This window comes from Idiotropiscis lumnitzeri, chromosome 10 (assembly GCF_059441095.1).
Source record: "Idiotropiscis lumnitzeri isolate Australia: NSW breed Sydney's pygmy pipehorse chromosome 10, RoL_Ilum_1.0, whole genome shotgun sequence".
In the NCBI taxonomy this organism is placed as follows: Eukaryota; Metazoa; Chordata; class Actinopteri; order Syngnathiformes; family Syngnathidae; genus Idiotropiscis; species Idiotropiscis lumnitzeri.
Genome location: NC_142400.1, coordinates 3502449 through 3525917, shown reverse-complemented (window position 1 = coordinate 3525917; position 23469 = coordinate 3502449). Strand labels below are relative to the sequence as shown.

Sequence of the window (23469 nt, the reverse complement as noted above, 5' to 3'; positions counted from 1 at the left end):
TTGTATTTGTAGTATGGTCTTTATATTTAAGTTTCCTTGATTCCTGATAAGAGAGATTATTAATACACATGATACTTTGATATTTAAGAATTGTTTACATTGTTTTAAATACATTAGTTGAATCTTATATACGTTATTGATGTGATATTTTAATATATTTATTTGGATTTTGTTTTGTATTTTCTGTGTTCAATTATATTTCCCTTTGATACGTTCCAAATAGATTGTTTTGATATTTTAGTATATTTATACATGTTTCATGGATGAATACTATAGTTGAATTTATGTTGTATATCTTTATTTTGACATTTTATTTAATGTTATATAGATATCACAATGTTCTTATCCCAGTTTCATTATTTTAGCATCTACTGTATATTTTATAAATATATTTTTAACTTCTATACCTTAGTGTTATTTATCTATATTTTATATATATATATTTAAATCCATAAAAAGTCAAATGTGTTTTAACACGTTATATGTGAATTTATTTAAGACCTTTCTTAAAAACAGGTACCTTGTTCTAGAATGGATTTATTGTTCCTAAAAATACGACTCTAATGGGCCACTCCCATTAATTATGTGCAATATTTAATACTCCGGCCCAATCCTCTTACACTAGTTCAATCTATTGATTGCATATAGGGGAAAAGGATTGATAAAAGCTGACTGACCTTCACTTTCTGACGACAAGCAGATTACCTCATGCGTCCACCAGGGGGAAGCCTTGCGCATCCTCATTGCCAGGAACGGAACTGCAGCCTTTTGAGAAATAGACCAAAATGTGAGTTTGGTGACTTGAATCTCGTTTGTTTTTGTACGATATATAAAATAAAGACATGTTTTAAAAATACATCTAAGCCATTCTCTCCATGGCCACCATGTTCGAGTCTCTATCTGTTCAGATGGATAATGATCATTTTATCTGTTTGCTTTGAGCTCCAAATGACTTTACACTTTGCCTTAAAAATGTCAATGTTCCCTCACAGGTCTAAGTTCAATATTGACCGAGAGGACGTGTAATTACATTTTCTGCTTATTATTGTTGTTGGCCCCTCCCCCCTCGACTCCCTCAGCAGGAAGCGCCCACCCTTAATTGCTGTCGGAGTGGAAAAGGTTGTGCTGGTTGGCGTCCGTGAGGTTTGACATTTGGCTCATTATAGATGGCAGTCATAACGTGATTACCTTTCCCTTGTTTTATTGTCGTGGTAGCCAAACCAATAATATCAAACACAAAACGAGCTAGGGCAAGGGACGATTTTCTCAAAAACGTATTTTATTCCCCATTTGAAATAATCCATTCCAGAGTCAAACTTTAGTCATGCTAAAAGCATATTTTTGACACTACAGGTAATATTCTTAACCGGTCATACCAAAACAATTGATGTGTGGCGCCAGAATAATTCAATTGATGGCAGCCATTTTGGAAAATTCTTCATCTGAACTGATGAAAATGTCACGTCATTAAAAAGAAAGTCTTGATGTCCTTGTCTGCACTTTGTTACAGCTGCCGTTGTTAAAGAGCTGCAGAAACAAAGTTGAGTTGAATTTGTGTTTTCTCTGTTTGTTCTAAAGAAATACGAAGGCAATCAGGTCGCAAAGCTTCAAAGGCTAAAATGGAGGAAGGGGAGGTTCCCGCTTCTTTAGGACCAACCCTAGTCGAGGAAAACATGTCAGCTTCTATAGGTAAGGTATGATGGGTGAGCGGAAATTTTTCTCAGCTGACTTTAGCGTGAGAGGGAGAGTGCACCCTGGACTGAAATATCACCTATTGTGGGTCGGTCTGGAAAGTTCGTTCACTGTATTTGCCAATTTATCATGTCTCAAGTTAAGTCTTTGACTCAAGTCTCATCTCTGCTATGGGAAAAAAGTAGTTGGGACATTTTTGTTTGGTGGATCAGTTTTTATTGGAAAGAAAATAAATACAAAATCGTATACCATTGGAAAGGATTTTTAATCATGGTGTTGCATTTGTGAAGAACACGCATTTGCGTGATGAGGAGCAGAGCAGAGGATGTGGCTTGCGTGGCTGCGCACATGAAAAATTAGCCAAATCTTCTCTGTCAATGTGTTTAGAATGTCACACTCCTTCAAAGGACTGATAAGCAGATCCATTGCCCTTCTCGGTTTCATTTCGATCCACACTGAAAACTTTGTCCCAGTCAACAGGTCCTGCGAGAACCTGGAATGCTACATGGTGCTGATCGCCGCGGAAAAGTCGGCAATCGGCTGCATCTGTTTCCTGGCCGGGCCCATCACGCTGCTGGAGAACGCCGTCATCCTCGGCTTGATCGCAGCGACCACCTCGCTGCGCCAGCGTCCCTCCTACCTCTTCATCGGCAACCTGGCGCTGGCCGACGTCTTCGCCGGCTGCTTCTTCACCACCAGCTTCCTGGATTTCCACCTGTTCCGCCGCAGCGACGGCCCTACCGCCTACCTCTTCAAGCTTGGCGGCGTCACCATGGCCTTCACCACCTCGGTGGGCAGCCTCCTGCTGACCGCCCTCGATCGCTATCTGTGCATGCACCGGCCGTCCAGCTACAAGGCGCTGCTGACCCGCCGCCGAGCTCTACTGGGGCTCCTCGCCCTCTGGAGCGCGAGCGTCTTCATCTCGTCATTGCCGCTGATGGGCTGGACGTGCCCCACCGGATTGGCGTCCCCTTGCTCCCGCCTCTTCCCCTACATCAGTCGGGGCTACCTGGCCTGCTGGACCAGCTTCATCCTGGTCCTCCTGGCGCTTATCCTGGCCGCTTACGTCCTGATCCTGTGGAAAGCCCACTGTCACGAGGTCTCCATGAGCAACCTCCAGGGGGCGGCGGGGGCAGGCCACGCCCGCATGAGGTTGGACATTCGGCTGGCGCGCACCTTCGGCCTGATCCTGCTCACCCTGGTGGGCTGCTGGCTTCCGGCGCTCTCCTTCATGCTGGCCGACGTGGCCGTGGTGCTGACCTGCACCCAGCAGAGGGCCTTCGCCTTCTGTAGCACCCTGTGTCTCCTCAACTCGGCCGTCAACCCGCTACTATACGCCCTGCGCTGCCGGGAGCTACGACTAGCGCTGCGGCACCAGCTCAAGGTCCTCAGCCAGGCCGGCGGGTGTAAAAAGGCAATTTCCGGGGATTCGGACCCAAGACCACCAATAGAGAACTGTCCCACCCTAGAAATGGGCGGAAGCTCTCAATTTTGCTCCGTTTTGGAGAGAATAGACAAGCACTAGCTGGATATTAGGACACTAAAAGGCAAAGCTTGGTAGTTGTTAGCAAATAATAAACTACTCTGGGAGAAAAAAATTACACTACTGCAATTTTAAACAAAGAAAAATAAGAGTACTGCGGTACGGATGAACTTTGGGGCAAGATCTGCTTGGGGTTTAAGAATAAAAAAAATCCATATAATGTAGATGTTTACAGAAGTTGAGACTGAAGATAGGGGTGAGGGTGGGGATTACTCTCCCGCAGACAAAGGAACAAGGTTGATTCTCTTTCTGTGTCTTCTGGCTCAAAAACTGATTCTGGCTGCCGTAAAATGGAGCAGATTCAACGTTATGATTAAGAGATTACTGCCATTAAGTTATTGCTATGTAAGAATTCATCATTGTAGTCGTGTACATTTGTGGCACAATGTTTATTTTAGGTAGGAAATTTTGTGTGTGTACGGCCCTACAGGAGCTTGGGGGTGTGCTGCGTGTATTTTGGTGGGGTGGCGCCTATGCTAACGGCACATAAATGTCGGGCCTCCACAAAGGCCGCTGCGCTGAGAGAGATTTAAATGGGGCACATGCCAGGAAGAAAAGGCTGCTGGGGATGGGAGGCTGAGGGCAATACACGACTCGAACATTCTTTGTTGTAATAAGGGAGGGGCTGGGCTACTGTTAAAAGCTCCCATTGACACTGATGTGTGCCAGTAATAGAGAGAAGTCAGGACATTAGCACCACAAGTTGCAGACTTCAACCCCTTGGTCCCCAACCATTAAATTTGTGTGTGACTACCTTGTGGCTTTTGCTTTTTTAAAAATATTTTTTTTCTTGTGATGCTGCTGCAGGAAGGGGGAAAGTGTGATGATAACCACAGCACAGAAGTTGCTTACTGCATTTGCCTGTTAGAAGCAAATCTAAGAAAACATGACATGCACGCAGTAATTTTACCAACCAAATGCAAACGTAAATGTCATGTAACCTGACTTACCGTCAAGAAAAATTACCAACTAGGCTTAATTATTTCCCTTCTATACAATGTTGCTTATAACATGTTTAGTGTTTTTTTTTGTTTTGTTTCATGATTTAAAATCTGCCGTGAGATGACGTATTTAATGGGGAGTTTGAGGGTGGTGGCTATTTAAAGGCGTCAGGTTGATATTAAAATTGAAGCGAATATATATTTATACACATTTAGACAAGGGGAAAAGGTTAATACCCGTAATAAGTTGGCGTTTAGCTTCTGTTAGCAGCTATTTACCTGACCACCTCCACCTTGAGCCAGCGACTTCGTTTTGAGTTAAACTCAAACCATTACGCTAATCGCAGGGGAAATTATGAAGAAGAACTTCATGAAAACTGTAGTTAAAACTCATAACAAAATGTTAATTTCACAATGGCATAATAGAACCAAATAGGACAACGTATAAATTAAATATACCGGTGGAAAATAAAGGACAGCAATCAAGAATTTGACACATTACGACAACCCCCCTCTCTCTGTTGCTCATTGGTACGCTCCTCCATTGTGACGTTTGAAAAACTCAGCAGGCTCAGTCGGCTCTTGGCTCTCAAAGAGGGAAAAAAGCCGTTGTCGTGGGAAGGAAGTCGGACGCCCCGAAGCCCGGAAAAGGACGCCCGGCACCGGCTTCAACGCTCATTGAATTTTGTTTCTTTTGGTTTGACGTTCAATTTTTTTCCGCCGACGATGGCCTGCGGGGCGACGCTAAAGCGCTCGATGGAGTTCGAGGCCCTCCTCAGTCCTCAGTCTCCCAAGCGGAGACGGTGCAACCCCCTACCGGGGACTCCCGGCACACCGTCCCCGCAAAGATGCAACAACCTCCGCGCCGCCATCGACGGCCCGACGCACTCCATCTCACCGCAGAGCATGGCAGGCGAGAACAGACTCACGCCAGGTACGGTTTAATACTGCCTGGTTTCTTTTTTGTGTGTGTGTCTTTTCTGGGGTGGGTGTCATGGGGAGGAGGGGATTTGGGTGGAGTGGTTAGCTTGAATGGGGGTTGGAAGCTAACCCTTAGCTCGCTAGGCTAACATCCGCGAGGGGAATGTCGTCGTTGACTTTTTGTTGATTTATGACCTATATTTTTTTTAACGTGTTCATTTGAAAAGTGTCGTTAATGGTGTTCTCTCTAAAGTGCGTCACCGTGAAATCGAATTCGTTTTGTTCTCTTCAAACGCTGAATTCGAAGTTGAACATTTTTTGTTTATTAATGTGGCCATCACGTTTTCCTTCCGTAGCCGTGATGTTGAAGCTCATGCGTCGTCGTCATATAAGATGTTGCAAAATGGCAGGTAAAGGTTGTGCGAATGATGCCAGGCTAATCAGGATTGCAGACTGCTAATTAGAAGCTGGCACAATCATCTTGGAATGAGGTGGTGGTGGGGGGGTGCTTCCATTATTCCTCTTTCCTCCTGAGGGTGGGAGGCCATTGTTCATTTCCTTGATGCCTCTGCCTCACCCTCACCCTGCTCTTCGATAAGCCGAGATGCAGAGGTAGGAATTTAAAGCTATAAACGGTGAAAGAAGAGACCCATCATCAGCATGGCGAATCCTCTCGATGGTCGACCAACTTTGACAGCCACGCTCCACCCTTGGTCTGTGGCGTAGGTGGAAAAAGATTCGGAATTTTGCATCCTCTCTGTCTGGCACAGTGATTCCCGACCACTGCACCGTAGCACAATGGTGTGCCACAAGAAATGATCCACTCACCAATGAATTCATCTTGAGGCTTCCGCTTAGAACATTCTGGTCTTTTGGTCACTCTGAGAGTTAAAAAAAAAAAAAAAAATGAGGTTATAAGGTTGTGTCTATTTGTGTTCCAACACTCTGGAGTGGCCTCACAATGGAAATTAGACCGGCTCCCCATGTAGATATGTTTAAATCTTGATTTGACTTAATTCTACACTCTCACATTTGCTTAAACCACAAATGATATTCAAGTAGTCTTTTGCCTTGCCTGATATCTTTAGCTCTGGAATTTGCACACAACTGCGTCAAATGAGACAGGCCAACATCCTGTTCAGTTTCTGCCATGGAGCATTTAGATGTTTTTTTTTGTGTGCTCTGTTATGATAAATACATCCACCAGATTTCATGGCATTCGGTCAAACAGTTGCTTTGAATAGGTCCTCGCTTCACCTTTCCTATGTGAAACTTCAAAACGGTTGTCAACGTTCAGACCATGTCGGAAGAAAAAGAGTTGCGCAGAAATGCAAGCCAGAGCAGAATGGAGAAGTATATGGCGACAACCTCGCATACTTGCCATTTGGCACCTTATTTGTTAATTTTTTCCTAGCGCGTCCTTATTTTTCGTGGAAAATTTACATTGGATTATCGCAATGTTTGATGTATTTATTTTTATTTTAAATACATTATTTATTAACCAAACATTTAAACATTCCTACTAGTCAACTGCTGTAAAATGTTTAAAAATAAAAAGGCATATAGAACGAGAGTATTGCGTCTCCTGGGAGGGCAGTCTCTTCCAAATGAAAGCGAACGCCTACCCGTTATCCCATTATCGTAGCGTCAGCCATTTTGTACCCCACAGACGCGCATATGTTCTATTTCCTGTTCTCATGTAACATCGGAATGAGAAAAAGCCAAAGAAAAAGCCATGTTTCATTTGGAACTGGCGCAGTTGGGACGTGGTCGAGCACGTGCATGAAGGCCGACACTGGGAGTGGTGCTTATCTATTACACCGCATGCTAGTCAAGCTTGAGGAAACACACACACACACACACACACACACCACGGAGGCAGCTGTTTTCTGACAAATACATCATGTACTTCTGCTCAGGGACAAGTGTGTCATTTGTGGTTGGACGTTTTGTTTATCTGCCTAGAAAGGTTTACTTCATTTCCATGCAAATCTGCACTTAGTCGTTTTTTACTCAAAGATTAATACGCGGCAGGAAGACGGAATCTGCGACGTTCTCCTTGTAGGCAAAAGTGTTTGAAATGGTTTATATTTCGTCTTTAGGAGATACGGTGCGGGAGTGGTAGGCACTGCCGTCTCACAGTTCAGAGGTTAAATGTTTGAATCCGGGCTCATGTTTCTGCTGTGGCTTTGCTGGAAACTCTTCCCACATTCAGTTTCTTCGGGTAATTAAGGACTCAAACTTGTGAATAGTTTTTTGTATAATGTTTCCAGTGAATGGCTGGCAATCATTTCAAAGTCAGCTCAGATAGGCTCCAGCGCTCCCGTGGGTTTGGAAATGCTCACATTTCAATGCATCTCATCAGATACAAATACTGTTAAACATACTTGGTTCACCAGTTAGCAGTTGGTGCAACACGCCCCCCCCCCCCCAATCGCTGAAGGAACAAAACTCTCGACCCCCGGCTGTCTAAATTACAGCGCGGCAGCTGCAAACGTGAACTCGGCACAGCAGGTATCAGTCTTACAAAAATGGCCCTCATGGGACTTGGCGGTAACAAGCCAGGACCGTCGAACGGAATTTTGTCTTAAGAGTCTTTTTGTGTTGAGCTAAATATCAGCTGTCACAAAGCTCCACCCACTCGTGGCCAATTAGTCAGGCAGTCGGACGTTTTTTGTTTTTTTTTGGGGTGGTGGTGGGGACAGGGGGTTTACAAACGTCACCCCGCTAAATTGTAAAACATCAGTATTCCGTTGCCCGTTATCTGATGGCAAAATTTCCCAGTTGAGTGTAGAAATGACCAGAGACATTAGCCAACAAATTTTAGCGAGCGAGAAAAACATTTTTTGTATTGCAGTCTGTAGTGCGTAGCTTATGCGTTTTCATAAAACAGTTCTCAACAACCGCCATTTTATCCCAATAACGCATTTCAAAACAACACGGCGTTACATTTGCACTTTTTCTTGCGCTAGAAGTTGGCCAGTTTCCGAGAATGCTAACAATAACACGAAGGTTTAATCTGAAAATGACAAATGACAGCGGCAGAATATCCAGCGCTAACAAAAACAACAAACAAACGATGTTCCATTGCCCTTTTTCTGACGGAGACGTGTCCTAGTTTCCTGGAATGCAGCATTGGTCCAAAAAGAGTGCAGCCCTTGAAGCAAATGGTCGCCTTTTGTTCATCTACTGTAACTTGAACTGAGCCATCATACGCTTCAGTGCGCTCACCTTTCTACAAACACACACACAGTTTTCACAGCACGTCCAATCTATGTGCTGGATCTCGGGTGTGCTTCATTGTTTTGTCAGCGTCTGAGCCTTTTAGCTCGGGACCCTTCGCCATGTCCCCCCCCCAACTCCCGGAAGGAAGTGTCTGTGATTGATTGCTCAGCCTGGCCATTGTTACTGCGCAACACGCCAGAGTTGAGTTGATACTACTGATGAGGATGCCGTCAAACTGCTTGCCCCCCCCCCCCCCCCCACACACACACACATTGGTAGCCAGTCACGTGACTACTTTTGGTACACGTTACTCCCTCAAATTCCTCCCCCGCGCCTGTCAACAGATGATGGACAGCATTGGACTTACAGCTAAAATAAAATACACCAAGAACCTAAGATAAAAAAAAAAATCTCCACGCAAAATAGATTTAAACTCAATTAAAATGACGTCCTGCAAACTTGGAAAATTATTTTCTTCTTTTATGTGCACTGAGAGCCAGTAAAAATTTCCAGGCGATGTGAAAGGGGCTTTTTTAGATAACCCGATCACATTTTCTTATCAGCTTGTTAGTTTTAAAGGAGCTTTCCCTGAACTTTGAACCCTTAAAGTGTGATGTGACGCACCACGCGATATTAGCAGGTCAAATCTGCAGTTGCGCATCACCAGGCCATAAAGGACAACATGGCCGTTTTAGATCCTGTCGAAATATCTTCGCAGTCAGGACACATCTGCTTGTGGAGTCCCCAGATGCTTGACGCGATGACATAAATATACTGTCGTCGTCATTATCAGTAATTGGACGTGTGTTTTTGGTTGTCGTTCTACAGAGCAGATCTTCCAAAACCTGCGCCAGGAGTACAGCAGGATCCAGAGGAGGCGGCAGCTGGATGGGGCCTTCAACCAGACGGAGGCTTGCGGATCCTCTGACGTCGCCAGCCCTTCTTCATCCCTGCACGCACCCAGCTCCCCACCAGGTAGGTCAAGACGTCCGGCCCAGCGCGTACGAGTCCCGCCATTAAGTCCGATGTGAGCACTGTTGTCGTGGCACTGTCAGAACCGGCGAACTACTTGATTGGTGGCTCTCCAAGAACGTGCAGATGACTGGGCTAATTGTCGCAACAGTTGTGGTAATTGCTAGTTTGCACACAATACATGGGTAATTATTTTTGTTGTTTTGTTTCGCCAGGCGCCTCAAGACGGGACCAGCCCTCATTTACGCTGAAGCAAGTGAGCTACCTGTGCGAGCGCTTGCTCAAAGACCATGAGGAGAAGATCCGCGAGGAGTACGAACAGATCCTCAACACAAAACTCTCAGGTGAACATGACAATCACATTCTATGGGCTACACTTAACTTTTAAGGAAAAAAAAAAATCCATTTTTTTTTTTTGGAACCACGTTCTGTGATCGGTCAATCGAGAGTTACCCATTTGGCCTTGGTCTTTTTTCCGCAGAACAATACGAATCCTTTGTGAAATTCACACAAGATCAGATCATGCGAAGATATGGCGCCCGGCCTGCTAGTTGTAAGTACGCCAACATGTTCATGTGTTAAACATACTTTAGTTTTTTACGATGCATTTTGCTCTGTAGTTTGTTGAAAATAGTCCTCAAAACATGCTTACTCACTGTCCTCTCCTTCTTTTTCAGATGTCTCTTGAATGCACCACCACGAGTTCCCAGCTTCTTCCCTCAGGCACAAGATGGCCGCTCTTCTAAGACCCTCTGCCACTTATTTTTTTTTTTTAACCCCCCCATCTACATACACACGCGCACACACACGCACGCACACACACACAGTGCCATGGTTTAACCGCTTTCTATCCAAAACTGTTGCTGTTGGCCAAAACCTCGACGAAATCTTGAGAGACGACCTTTGCCCTGTCGCCGACGCCCTCCCTCCTGTTCTTTGTCTTCATTTTATTTTATTTTATTGTTTTAGTTTCTCATCTCTTGCTCTCGCTGTCTCCGTTTCAAAATGTGGACTGAAGCCGATCCCTGTGTCTAATCTCTGGCCTGGCGCTGTAGACTACAAAGCTTGTTCTTCTTGGCTCGTGATAGAAGCTCTTTGGAGTGAGCAGCTGTATTTAACTCCTCTCATGTCATCCCTCCTTGCTCGCTCTTTACTCTCCTCCAACATGAGTGTGATTTTTTTTTTTTTCTCCCTTTTGAAAAAAAATAATAAAAGTTCTGTGATTTAAATCTGCCAAAGAGATTCTTTCTGGAGTTATTTGTTTATATATTTTACATTACATGCTTCTCTAAATGGACTGTGTTCACTTTCGGTTTGTTATTGATAGTGGTTGTAAACTGTCTTTGAGCAAGGAAGTAACCCTTTTGGGTGACAAAATGGATGGCAAACTTTAATATGATGGAATACAACTATACGATTTAGGTCGTGTACACTCTTTTAAATAACAGGTGAAAATGAATACTGAATCTGTGACTTTTGTAAATTTAAACTAAAAAATATCCTTTCAGAAAGAGTATTAGACCAAAAAACTTGCGAGGTGAAAATTCTGCCAGTAAACTGAATGTTGCCCACAACGTTGTGATTCATGAATTTCAAAATACTGAATTATTTTTTATTATGCAAGAAAGAAAAGACGTTTTAAAAATATTTTCTCAAGCCTTCATTTGAATTTGAAAATAGTTGATAATAAAAAAGAATGACAAGAAAGTGATTCTATAAGTATAACATTGAAACTAATGTACTATACTCCTCGCGATGTAGTTGCTATTCAGCAAATGAAGTCATTGAAGACAAAAATGTGATAAATTTAAAAAATATATATATTTTTTTTACTTTTCGACGACAGTGCGTTTTCATGTGCCTAAAATCTTCACCACTGCAGTTTGTTTTGACTTTCGACTTCAGTCCCTTCTTTTAGTCGGCTATATTATGCCAAAGAGAGGGTTGCATTATATTGACTCTAGCACCACCATGTGGCACACAAGCGTACCAACAAGCGTTCTTTTTGTCCCTTGTTCTGAATTAACTCAACATCCCATAAAATCACGTTGGATTCACATAACCCGGTGACTTTAATTTCCTGCTTAAGTTTTTCAAGTTTGTTTTTCATGTTCGGTCTAATGAAGTATGCAAATCGGTCCTTGCCGTCGCGTGCCAGCTTCCGGGCGCGGCACGTAGGCGGGAGCTAAACAGGCAGGTAGCGTCAGGTAGCTAACAGGAGCTAACAGGTAGAGACAGGTAAGGAAGCTGCCCCTCCTCCTCCTGGCTAGCTCGGAATTGTGGAGTGGGGCGGTCAAATATTCCGAATTACGTGCGCTGTGTTTGTTAAGTCGCTTGGAGGAAGGAAGGGGGAAAAAAACTCAGGGGACTATAATTATCTCCAAGAGCCATTTTCTTCCCTCCTCCTCCTTCAATATTCATTGAAGACGGAAGACAGCAACGCCGGTTAGCAACGTCGAGGCTCGCTAATTCGGAGCGAAAACAAAACCTCCCCCCAAAAAACGGAATAAACTCAGCCAAGGACGATTGACGCTGTCACTCATTGAGCCTAATCAAGTATCGAGCCGATATTTTATGCTCGGCTCTCTTCCCGTTGAAGTTTGAGGTGAGTTTGCCTACTTAAATGACAGTCATTCTGCTGTCTTTTAATGCATTTGCAGTTGTGTTGAATTTGTCTGTAGCTGTTTTGATAACGCCCAAGATTTAGATGTGTGGTTTAAAAAAAAAACAAAAACAAGAAAACGTTTGAACAGTACTCCATGCTTGATTTTCCCCGAGGAGAGCAACAATGCACACACCCATTGGACATTTTTAGTCTGTCCGCACACTCGAAACCAGTGTTTGCAAGTCTTTATTGAGCCAAGGCCCAGGTTTTACATTGAAAATACAACAAAGTACATGCGAAAACACCTGGGTCAAACTCAAGGCACGGGGGCGATATCTGGCCCGCAACATGATTTTTTTTGTGGCCCACCAAAGCCAATTATGTGCATTAATGTTTCTCGCTAAATCCCAAAATTGCTAATTGTCTTCACTTTTTTAATTGTTGAGATATTGTACGGATTTTACTGTGGAAATCAATAATTTGGCTTTGCAGTCATAATGGCTCGCTGAAGGGAACCACAACTATGATGTGGCCTGCAACAAAAATGAGCTTGACACGACCGGAACTAAAAAATCACCAGTTTTATTTCATTCATTCATTCATTATCATTTATGACAGCGGCAAAGATAGTTGAGCAAAGACGCATTGTACATTGTAATTCATTTCGAACAAACTCAGTGAAATTGGCCGACTGGTTGGGAATCACTGCTCTAAACAAATTCAGTACAAGAGTTGTATTAAAAAAGTGGGAAACAAAATCATAATGTATGATGTAAATCATGTATTTTTACTATTAGCGGTTCTGATGACTGGATGGACATAGCATTATCAATTTGATTTCATAAATATTTTTTCTGAATTATTTTTTTTCCTGAAATATATAATTTTTAAGAATTCTTATTTACATAATCTCAATTTAATTTCAGATGACTTTTTTTGTCATAATTATTTTTTTCCTGAAATATATCAAGTTTAAGAATTTTTATTTTCATAATCTCAATTTAAATGTCCATTCCTTTGAAATGATTTTTGATTGTTTTTCAGAAATTAGAACATGTATAATTTTCCTTATTGAAAAAAAAAAAGTATTTTATGTGAGTGTTTGGATGTCTTTATCCTTGTCTTATGTTGTAATGTGTTAATGTGTAACAAAAAAACACAATTTAAAATGATTAATATTGACTGCTAAATCAGCCAAACCCTAATTAATGTTTTGCCGCCGCACAAGTACACAGCTGCGATGGGCGACGTGGACCTGGAGCAGCAGGAGCCGTTCCCTGTGGAACGCCAAGTCGAGAAGGAGGAATCCCGGGTGGTCGAGGACCTCCCCGACGGGAGGCGGAAATTGGGATGCTGCGAGAAGTTCCAGCAGACCGTCTCCAGGTGGATGCTTCCGGAAGACACTCGCAGCATCTACCTGCAGAGGGCAAACTGCTGCCCGCCGCCCATCTTCATCATCGCCATCAGTGTTGTAGAGGTACGAGATCTGAAACGATGAGTTGGCTTCAACGCGGGAACTAAATTTGGGCTTCGAGCGTCACTTCCTTCCTCCTTTGTGACTCCTGAGTCATCGCATGAGCTCAAAAGAGAACGGGGACCTCCCCAAAAACACTTTGCCACTAAAAGGTCAAAATAGTGTTTAATATTACAACACGTTAATTTTATTTGGGAAAAAAACTTCTTTTACGAGATTAAAGTGGCAATAGGGGACAAAAGCTTGTGGAAAAGTTATCACGTTGCCAAATTACAAAAATAAAATTCTTTGTCAACCAATTAACCACTGAAAATGTCTCTCGCACCCTCCCGCTGTGCAACGGGAGAGTGCCCCAAAAGTTAATGCCAGTTATTTTTGATTAAGTCCTTGGACAAAGGACCCTAATGCCACTAACAGATGTTTAGTTAATGCCAAAGTATGTTATCTGGAATTGTGATGACTATTGCAGATGTTAATCAGTCACACAGGAAGTGCTTCAGTGACGGGATCAATGTCTCCCCCCGCCCCAAAATGAAACATTTTTTTAAGTTCTAAGGACAAAATGAGCTCAACTTAACTGTGCATGTTGCCTTTTGTGTCCAGCTGTCCATATTCATCTACTACGCCGTGTGGAAGCCACAGAAGCAGTGGGTGACTCTTGACGAAGGCATCTGGCAAAGCCGCCTCACCTACCGGGCCGAGTACAGACAGGAAGCGTGGCGCTTTCTCTCCTACATGTTTGTCCACGCCGGGTGAGTGCGGCCATATATACGTGGGAAAGAGAGGGAGAAGGAAAACAAACAGCGCAACATATGGTGTCTTGACCTCTACGCAAGCTGCTTTAGCTTTGAAGTTCACCTTCAAGAGAAGTAGAGTGTGAAAACACTGCTGCTTTTCTAGAGGAGAGATCTATCTCTGTCTCTGCCTCTCTCTCTCTCTCTCTTTGTCTCTTTCTCTCTCTCTCGCTCTCTCCTCTCTCTCTCTCTCTTTCTCTCTCTCACTCTCTGTCTCTCTCTCTCTCTCTCTCTTTCTCTCTTTCTCTCTCACTCTCTGTCTCTGCCTCTCTCTCACTCTCTCTTTGTCTCTTTCTCTCTCTCTCTCTCTCTCTCTGACTCTCAGTCTCTCTCTCTCCTCTCTTTCTCTCTCGCTCTCTCTCTGTCTCTCTCTCGCTCGCTCTCTTTCTCTCTCTCTTTCTCTCTTACACTGTCTCTGTCTCTCTCTCTCTTTCTCTCTCTCACTTCTCTTCTTGCTCCAAATTTTAAAATATTATATACACTATTAGATCAATTCAACAATTTTAATAAACATGCAGTCAAAAAAAAAAGTGAAAGAGAAATTTGCCATACCAAAAACAATGTCCTGAGGGTCCTAAAGGGAGTAGGAAGAAGTAAAAAAAAAAAACTTATCCATTACAAATCATGGCCGTTTCCTCGGCAACAGGGGGCTCTCTGCTTGTCATAGCAGATGAAGGAGAGGAGGGAGAGTCGGTACTATGTACTAACGGTCCACTGATTCCATTAAGCGTGGAGCACATCTTGGGCAACCTGTTCATGCAACTGTTGCTTGGGATCCCCTTGGAGATGGTCCATAAAGGCTTTGAAGTGGGAATGGTTTACCTGGCTGGAGTCTTGGCAGGTGAGGAGCGCTCAAGCCTTATTCATTCGTGGCACATTTTTATCTAGGGAGATGTTAAAAGATCATTTTCAACACGTCTGCTCTGTGTACATGCACTCAGGCTCGTTGGCGAGCTCCATCTTTGATCCCCTCAGCGCCCTGGTGGGAGCGTCCGGGGGGGTCTACGCCCTCATCGGAGGCTACTTCATGAACGCTGTGGTGGTGAGCAATAAAGTTGTCAAATTGCAATACATGAATAGGAAACAGTTTATCTAAGAAAAGGTGAAATAGTCTCAATTTAATATGATAATCTTACAAAAGATTTTAAGTGGTAGTGAGACGAGAGGCTTATACTCTGAGTATACAATTGTAATATAAGAAAAAGGCTAATTATTACGTTTGTGATATTAAAAAAAATCAATAAATAAAATTAAAAGGGCAAAATCTTTTTTAATATTACCCCAAAAAAGAAGTCAATTTTGAATGAATCCACTTTTGAAATGTCTTGTTGCAGAATTTCCGGGAAATGATCCCTCTGCTCGGCGTGTTTCGCATCCTTGTCATCGTGATTATCGGTAGGCAGACATCTTCTATTTTAATTTGCGCTACTCTAGTTTTTCTACTCTATTCTTTTCTATTGAGATGCATCTTGTATTGCAGTGGGCGTGGACTTTGGCTTCGCCTTCTACAGAAGATTTGCCGGCGACGAGGGCGGTATGAAGGTACGTGCGGCTGCTTGCTGAGTGTTTGACACAAAAAAAAAAAAAAAAAAATCCAACGTACTCGCCTCTAGCGTCGCGCGTGCAGTAACCTCACCGCTAAATATCTGACATGCTTCATAAGCGTTTTCCCGTGGTACATACATTGAGCCAATCATGTTCCAACTTGCTTCATGCTTCTTGTAGCTTATCCATTGATGAGTTGTCTTCCATCTTAACAAAAATTAGCAAAATGTTTGTTTGTTAGTTAGTTCATATAATATGACCAAGCAGCTAACTACTATCTGAATCGCTAACTACTACTGCCAGAAAAGCAGCTGTCTCACTCACCAAATAACGATTTAGTAGCTATTTAACTATCAGTTAGGTATCTCATGAACAACCAATCGCAAGCTCACAAACTAATTTGTAGCTAGATTACTCATTAACCCAGAGAACTGAGAAACAAGGAGCCAAGTAAATGAATAGTAGTAACGCGATTATAGCCCACCTGGCGGATCACTAATTCAGTCACTAACTAGCTTACATGCGTACAGCAACCCAACAAACTAGTAACATGCTAACCATAAAAGAATAAAATTATTTGAACTTAATTAACAATACCCACAACTGCCAACAAACAAATTAATATCTATCTGATGTATTAACTGCTGCCTAGTTAACTCTGTAACCGACTTAGCAATGAGCTAACAAGCTAGTAGCCGCTTAACTAGTGAGTTTCCCCTAACATACAAACATAAAAATTAACTGTTAGCTAGTTTACTAACCGAGTAGCTAATTTTCTCTTTAACTAGATTACTAACCAGCATTTAGCTAATGAACAAGTTGCTAACTAACCCTGTCATAGGCTAACAGCTAGTTAGAAAAATAGCTCACTTTACAGTTTAACTAGTTTTGAGTTGACTAAGTACCAAATTTAAAAAAATATGCTAATATAACTAATTAGTTAATTGAGTACATAACCAACTGACTAACTAATGAAGTAATAGCCAATGAGCTGACTAAAACCTAACTAACAAACAGATAAATGGCTATCGCAGTAATTTACTAACAGTGATCTCACTAACTCAGTAAAGAATCTAACTAGCGAACCACGTAACTAACTAAGTTATCCAATGCATCCTTGATACTTTGTAAAAAGCGCATTAAGGAAGTTTAACTCCGAGTTTCCTGTGGCGGCCAGGTGTCGTTCGTGGCTCATTTCGGGGGGATCGTGGCAGGCATGACGGTGGGCTACGTGTTCTTTAGCGACTACAACAAGAAGCTGCTGAAGGACCCTCGCTTCTGGATGTGTATCGTGGGCTACCTCGTCTTCTTCCTCTTTGCTGTGATCTTCAACATTTTCATCTCGCCCGCCGCGTCCTAGCATTGCCGCTTAGTATTTGTTCAGTTTAGTGAGTTTCAAGGTTTATACTATAAGTGCCTCGTGGTGCCGTTACCGTTTTACATCTTGTATTTTATTGTCATTTAATTCATGTTGTCACATTAAAAAGCGTCAGTCTGTGATACTATGAATTTTTGCCTTAATCATTTGGTGTTGAGAAAGTAGCATGCGAATGAAGAAGTGGTCATAGATTTCTTTTAAACAGGTTGTTGGTAAAGTGCTTTGAAACGCCATCGATCGGTTTTAGCATTGCAGAGCGCTATAGATTGAACAGGGCCTGTGTGGACAATAAACGTATTGACGAGGGAGCTGGTAATAATTTTTTCCTTGTGCGACAAAGACCAATTCACGTCATGTTATTTACACGTGTCCTGTATAGGAGAAGTGCGATTGTAGATAACGTTATCGTGTTCGTCTTAAGTGCCCACACGCACACTTCGTTGTCATGATGCGAGATTTGCAGTGACTGCGCTAAGGTCAATAAAGCCGTGACCTAAATGCACATTTCATGGACTTCCTGGCGTTGATGTTGTTGGCACGTTTCCCAATGGACAGCAGCGTCGCCAGTCCGGCACACCGAACGATGCACATCACTCGGGAGGTCAAGTGATGCCGACCAATTTGTTTGTTTACTGTTGTTTTGCTAGACTGTTTTTGTGGGGAGGACCGCATGACCCACGGAGATTTAAGTCACCATCGGCAGTCTGTCCACGCCGCAAGGTAAATAACACTGTTATTACTTGATTACAAACGAACACCAAGTGATTTATTTATTTTTTGTTAAGGAGGTTCAGAAAAATTAAAGCTAAATGAATTTGAATCTTGTAAAAAACAAAAATGATATAGAATTTCTATGAACTTGTTTATAAAATAGCTGTGTTACTAGTTACTAGTATTCTATCAGCTGACAAACAAACTCGTCGCTACCAGTGTTAATATTTAATGAATTAACACGTCTTACGAACAAACATAGCTATATTAACGAACAAAAATGAGTTTTTTTTTACGGCAACTAACTAACAGCAAACTAACATGGCAAACTAACTTGATTACTAACAAGTTCCCATCTTACTTAGGAACTAACACCTGGTTCACTAGCACTATAATGAATGAACTAGTAGCTATCTGACTAAATAACAGCTTTGGCCAACTAACTAGTTGAAAACTAATTTAATTACCAAATAGCTACATTACTAACTAGCTAATGAAACTTGAAGCTATCTGAATTACATGCTGACTAGCTGAATAACAGCTAACACAGTGACAAAATAAGTACAATACGACCGTCTTACAAACTAGTGGTAAGCTAGCTATAAAAACCTGGTAGCTCCTTAACAAATTAGCAATGCTATCTAGCTAGCTGCTAACCGAATTATCTAAGTTAACAAATTTACTAGGAGCTATATCACAAACTATTTCAAAGCTTTACAATAGCAAATAAGTATTTATGTAACTCCCTTAGCAACAAAATGAAAGCTTTCTAGCTAAGTAGCCTACTACCTAACAAACATGGCCTACTAACCGGTTGCTCTCTTAGTTTTGAACTAAAAGGGAGGTAAGAGCTGATTATAGGCTAAAAGAAAATGACTTAATAGCTAATGCTTAGTTACCTCAGTTATATTTTAGCTAGTTAATATAAAAATAACATCTTACCATTGCCTAACCAGTAAAAAACTTGCGAACAAATTAGTAGCTATCGAGTTTATTAACAGCTGCCTATCACAGGCTAGCAGCTAGCAGAGATTTAAGTAGTACGATGATACATCTATTAGAACGTTTTTTTTTTTGCACTCTTAGGTCACAAATACTCTCTAATTCTTAACCATGTTTTAATTTGTATTAATATTTTCATCAATGTTTAGATTTTTGCCAGTATGCCAGCAAGTGTATGCTTATTGAGGCTAAAACATTTGGCATTTTAATTTATTCGTGACATTGCACAGCAAAATTTCTCCCATGTTTTAATTTTGCGCAGTCACAATGGCAAGATGGATGACTGGAACGTTCTTGGCGGCGTCTTGGAGGAGGTGCACGCGCACTCCACGATGGTGGGGAAAATGTGGCTGACGCTGCTGCTCGTGTTCCGCATGCTGGTGCTGGGCGTGGCGGCCGAGGACGTGTGGACGGACGAGCAGGACCACTTTGCGTGCAACACGCAGCAGCCGGGCTGTCGCAACGCCTGTTATGACCTGGCTTTCCCCGTGTCCCTCGTGCGCTTCTGGGTGCTCCAGGTGGTCTCTGTGGCATCCCCCTCGCTGGTCTACGCCGGCCACGCCCTCTACAGGCTTCGGTCTCTGGAGAAAGCACGTCGTCTCAGAAAGGTCTCGCTCAGGAGACAGCTGGAGCAAGCAGAGTCGGATGAATCCAAGCAGCGACTTGAGCTGGAGCTGAAGCGGCTAGCGCCGTGACAAAGCACCCCTCAAGGGGGCGCTGTTGCGCACCTACGTAGCCCAGGTGCTCACCCGCTCCGCCTTGGAGGTGGCATTCATGGCCGGGCAGTACTTCCTGTATGGCATCCGGTTGTACCCTCTGTTCAAATGTCAGTGTTATCCTTGCCCCGAAACCGTCGACTGCTACGTGTCCAAGCCTACGGAGAAGAGCATCTTCATGGTCTTTATGCAGTTCATGGCCGCCCTGTCCCTCCTCCTCAATGTCCTAGAAATCCTAAACCTTGCCTACAAGGTCGTGAGGAGAGGAGTCCTCAAGTTTTACATGGACGACACCAACGATTTCCACCCAGATGGGACCAACGAAGAGCTTGTCGCGCAAATGCTTCGAAAAGCCACCATAGCGTCAACACCAGGAGACTAATCTGGCTCTAGTAGCGTCGGAATGTAATTGAGCTTCCAATTTGGGATTCTTTTGATCTTAAAAAACGATTCACGTACCCAATGATGCAATAAGTGCTCGTAGAGTTCCTGTTGACCATGTCTCACCCGCGCTGCAAGCTTGTGATTTGCGATTCTGCCATACCTTAGCATACTTTCAACTGTTTAATGACAACCAATCTGGAGTTTACTGTAAAACTAAGCACAAAAACAAAATAATTACACACCTTTTATTGAAAAACATGCTCAGTTTTAAGAACATCACCGGTGCTAATGCTAAAAGTCAATGTAAAATCTCATTGACATGCTAATGGGAAATTAGCATCAACTTCTGAGCGTGATCGTCCCTCAAATAAGAAACATTGGCATACAAATGTTACAGTAACACAAATACTTGTCCGAAATGTATTATTTTTACGGAAAAAAAAAAGAATTTACTCCAACAGTTAGTTTCGCCATTTCACATTATCCGACTCAAGCTTGGTCCCACCCTACATATGCAGCTATACGGAAAGTAGTAATTTTCACAATCTGGCATGTCAAACTAAATATTAATCCCTAGACTCTATATACTGTTGTGGTAGTGATTTTGTTTTAGTTTTTTTCAAACAAAGTAAACCAGTGGGTAGCATGTGCAAAACATGTTTTAATCATTTAGATAAACTCACAGAAACGTGACAAAATGTAACCTCTACTCTTGTCTATTTAAATAAAACATGACAAAAATATACACGACTTATTGAATAGTTACCAGTATTATAATTATACAAGGAAATGACTTTCATTTTGATGTTTCCTCTGCAGTGTTCTGCTGTATTTCTAATTACAAAAGCTTAAATTGACAAAATTTAAGTGACTGTGACAATACAACCTGAGCATATCAACAGTTTTTTTCTGCAATTATAACTACATGTAGTGATGAGTGGCATTAAATATTCTCAAAGGTGTGTCACCTTAATGTGAGTTATAGATGACTTATGTGGCGATAGAGAGAGGCACTTTTTTTTTTAAAGCAGTAGAAACCGAACGAAACATCAAAACGGAAAGCTAAACAACGCCCCCTGGAGTTGAGCTGAAGTCTATTCCGCAACAGCGGCGTCTTCAGGCGGCTCGTGGCGCTGCAGCTAGTGGAAGGGGACAAACATTAACTACTGGAAAACAATTGAAAAAAATAAAAACAGCATATGAATTTAAATTCAATCCAATTAAAATTAATAGCAGATTTGGAGAGGTACCTCCAGCAAGCTAAATACATACAAATCTCAATTTAGAAACTTTATTTTGAAAATTTGTGAATTTAACTGAAAATTGTGGCAATCTTGAAATGTGGAAATACTTGGAATGTAAAAACCAATTTCCAAGATGTTCTGAATCAGATTTGGAACGCAAACAATGGGGAACAGTTTCTGTTGAATGTTTGTTTTTGTGTGTGTGTGTGTGTGTGTGGAAAATAGAAAGCTGGGAAAATTGTAATGCTCACTCTGGCTTTGAGGTCTAGGTTCTCTTCCTCCAGACGGGCACACTTCTGCCTCAGGTCCACCACTTCCTGCTGCAGGGCCTCCGTATCAGCCTCTGTAAGGCCAGCCGTGCCAAGGTGCTGCTTGACAAATCTGGACCGTTTGGGTAAAGGAGATCTGCATTGGTCTTTATACTGAACAAAACACTTTGCTTAGCTTAGCTTATTTTAGCAATAAGGATACTCCAGAGCATTGGTCGGCTTCTCAGGTTGTTCATACAGCGCTACTAAAACTGAAATAGAGACAAACGTGTTAAATTGTGGACAACATGCAACATTACTCACATAGTAGCTGTTAATTTCCTTAAGTACATGAAAATGTCTCGTCAGAAACACAACGAGTAGCTAGTTTAATAATCAGCAACTATGTAATAAACTAACTCACATTTACTCAGCTAATTAAATAAGTAATAAAATGGCTAACTTACAACCAACAAATTAGCTAAGTAGTCGCCAACTCAGTACTCAGCCTAGCCTTTTTTTTGTTTTACAAGAACTATATATGTTGCATTTGTTTTGAATATTTTGTCACGTTCAAAATATTTAACTTTGAAAATACATGTTCTACCAGTTATTAGTATAAAAAAAGAAAAGTTTAGGAGTACTGATTTTTTTTTTTGCTGGACAGACTGCTCTGAAAACAGGCAGCCGCTGCTTCGGGACGTGTTCTGGAACATTGGCTCACCAAGAAATCTATTTATTTCATTATTTATTTAAACAATCGTTATTTTACCACTGGTCAGACTGTCAACAACACCAGCTTTCTCCAAGTATCTCCGAAACTGCTCTCTCTTGTGGTCTGGGGCCTGTTGGGGTGGTCAAAAAAATAAAAATACATCACAAGTAAATAAATGAATACCAAAAACGGAACAGACGTGGGCTTCGCCATAAAACAGAACTTTGGCGCTCTTCATAAAATTGAAACACGATATAATTTTAACGACTGCTTTTGTTGTCAAATGATGGCAAACGAACACATTTATCGTAACAAGTGCAGGTGCGCGACTGACTCTTAATTGCAACATTATTAACCCGTCCGTCCGATACTAACTTGCGTATTAATAACAACTCCTCAACTGTTTAAATAAATATACTTACCTTATAATGTGACATGTTGACGCAGAATGTCGAACTTTATCAACACAAATACGGTGTCTTGTGTTTTTTTTTTTGTTTTCGTCCTGCTTAGTAACGAAACTCTCCGCCGTAGTTTAAGGCTGGTCTGGACTCAGCAAGGACAACCTCCGACGCAAACCGGAAATAGATTTATTTACAAATTATTTGTATTGCTTAGTTTAATTCTTTTTTTGTTAGTTTTATATTTCTGTGTTTTATTTCAGTGACTTAAAAAATTAAACATTATTCCAACCTATGTTTTCAAGTTCTTGTAGTCGTATTCATGACGTCACTCATGTTCGACTCGATTCCCACTTTGAAACGCCGCGGTGTCGTCACTCTAATTAGCTTTATAAACAAGTATAAATGTCAGTGGCGTGATTTGTTTTTAAGTCTTTACGATTATCTGCCTGTAAAAAAACATTAACGCCGACTCAATTTCGTCCTTTCCTGTTTTAGTACTTCCTACTGAGACTACTTTGTATTTTCGTAACTTTTTATTTTTCAAGGTGATCTACTTGTGATAGATACAAATAGAAATACTGTATTTGTTGTCGTTCTTTTTTTCTTTTAATTTAGAATATCTTTTATTATGAATCCTTGAGCGTCACAAGTGTTCTGTCGCCATCTGTCGGTGCCGCGCCACATTGCCTATTACTATAGCGTATGCTTTGTTTTAGAAAACTGTTTTCCCGTGTTTACGATGTTTAAATCATAAAGATTATTCAATGTAAGAAAAGAACAATAAAACAACGTGGAAGGACGCTTCTTTTGTGGGTTTCTCACCAGGACAGTCACGAAACAAGTCAGGTGACAGCGATAAGCGCCATCAAGAGTGACATGTACTCCGGGCCAATCGTGTGTCGCATTGTAGGCTGAGGCCAATCGCATTCCGCGTTTGAATTCGAACATCCAATCA

General features: G+C 41.9%; 5 protein-coding genes across 9 annotated transcripts; 4 read left to right on the top strand and 1 right to left on the bottom strand.

The window, feature by feature from the left end:
• The first annotated feature begins 611 nt into the window (after nucleotides 1-611).
• Nucleotides 612-3974, top strand: cnr2 (cannabinoid receptor 2). 4 transcript variants are annotated; one of them, XM_088307125.1, is made up of 3 exons: nucleotides 612-787; nucleotides 1579-1689; nucleotides 2166-3974. In XM_088307125.1, the coding sequence occupies exons 2-3, from the start codon at nucleotides 1620-1622 to the stop codon at nucleotides 3215-3217; spliced, it is 1122 nt and encodes a 373-aa protein (XP_088163251.1). In that variant the 5' UTR covers nucleotides 612-787; nucleotides 1579-1619; the 3' UTR covers nucleotides 3218-3974. The 4 variants fall into 4 exon arrangements, with proteins under 4 accessions (XP_088163251.1, XP_088163249.1, XP_088163250.1 ...); XM_088307123.1 differs by lacking the exon at nucleotides 612-787 and adding an exon at nucleotides 1075-1143; XM_088307124.1 differs by lacking the exon at nucleotides 612-787 and adding an exon at nucleotides 1092-1353.
• Nucleotides 3975-4732: 758 nt separating this feature from the next.
• On the top strand, nucleotides 4733-10532 carry akirin1 (akirin 1). The gene is made up of 5 exons (XM_088307213.1): nucleotides 4733-5110; nucleotides 9151-9297; nucleotides 9510-9638; nucleotides 9776-9847; nucleotides 9972-10532. The coding sequence occupies exons 1-5, from the start codon at nucleotides 4903-4905 to the stop codon at nucleotides 9980-9982; spliced, it is 567 nt and encodes a 188-aa protein (XP_088163339.1). The 5' UTR covers nucleotides 4733-4902; the 3' UTR covers nucleotides 9983-10532.
• An 818-nt stretch (nucleotides 10533-11350) lies between these two features.
• On the top strand, nucleotides 11351-17221 carry rhbdl2 (rhomboid, veinlet-like 2 (Drosophila)). 2 transcript variants are annotated; one of them, XM_088306661.1, is made up of 8 exons: nucleotides 11351-11899; nucleotides 13135-13376; nucleotides 13977-14125; nucleotides 14896-15008; nucleotides 15109-15209; nucleotides 15502-15562; nucleotides 15648-15709; nucleotides 16890-17221. In XM_088306661.1, exons 2-8 carry the CDS (start codon nucleotides 13140-13142, stop codon nucleotides 17070-17072), a joined length of 906 nt encoding a protein of 301 aa, XP_088162787.1. In that variant the 5' UTR covers nucleotides 11351-11899; nucleotides 13135-13139; the 3' UTR covers nucleotides 17073-17221. The 2 variants fall into 2 exon arrangements, with proteins under 2 accessions (XP_088162787.1, XP_088162786.1); XM_088306660.1 differs by having other exon boundaries at nucleotides 11352-11899; nucleotides 13128-13376.
• A 520-nt stretch (nucleotides 17222-17741) lies between these two features.
• Nucleotides 17742-20597, top strand: gja9a (gap junction protein alpha 9a). Its single transcript, XM_088306662.1, is given in 3 exon segments — nucleotides 17742-17810; nucleotides 19066-19494; nucleotides 19496-20597. Coding segments are annotated over 3 exon segments (885 nt in total). The 5' UTR covers nucleotides 17742-17760; the 3' UTR covers nucleotides 19902-20597.
• Nucleotides 20545-22700, bottom strand: mycbp (MYC binding protein). Its single transcript, XM_088306663.1, has 5 exons — nucleotides 22533-22700; nucleotides 22168-22240; nucleotides 21619-21667; nucleotides 21399-21528; nucleotides 20545-21042 (listed from the first exon to the last, which is right to left on the bottom strand). Exons 1-5 carry the CDS (start codon nucleotides 22545-22547, stop codon nucleotides 20998-21000), a joined length of 312 nt encoding a protein of 103 aa, XP_088162789.1. The 5' UTR covers nucleotides 22548-22700; the 3' UTR covers nucleotides 20545-20997.
• Nucleotides 22701-23469: the final 769 nt, after the last annotated feature.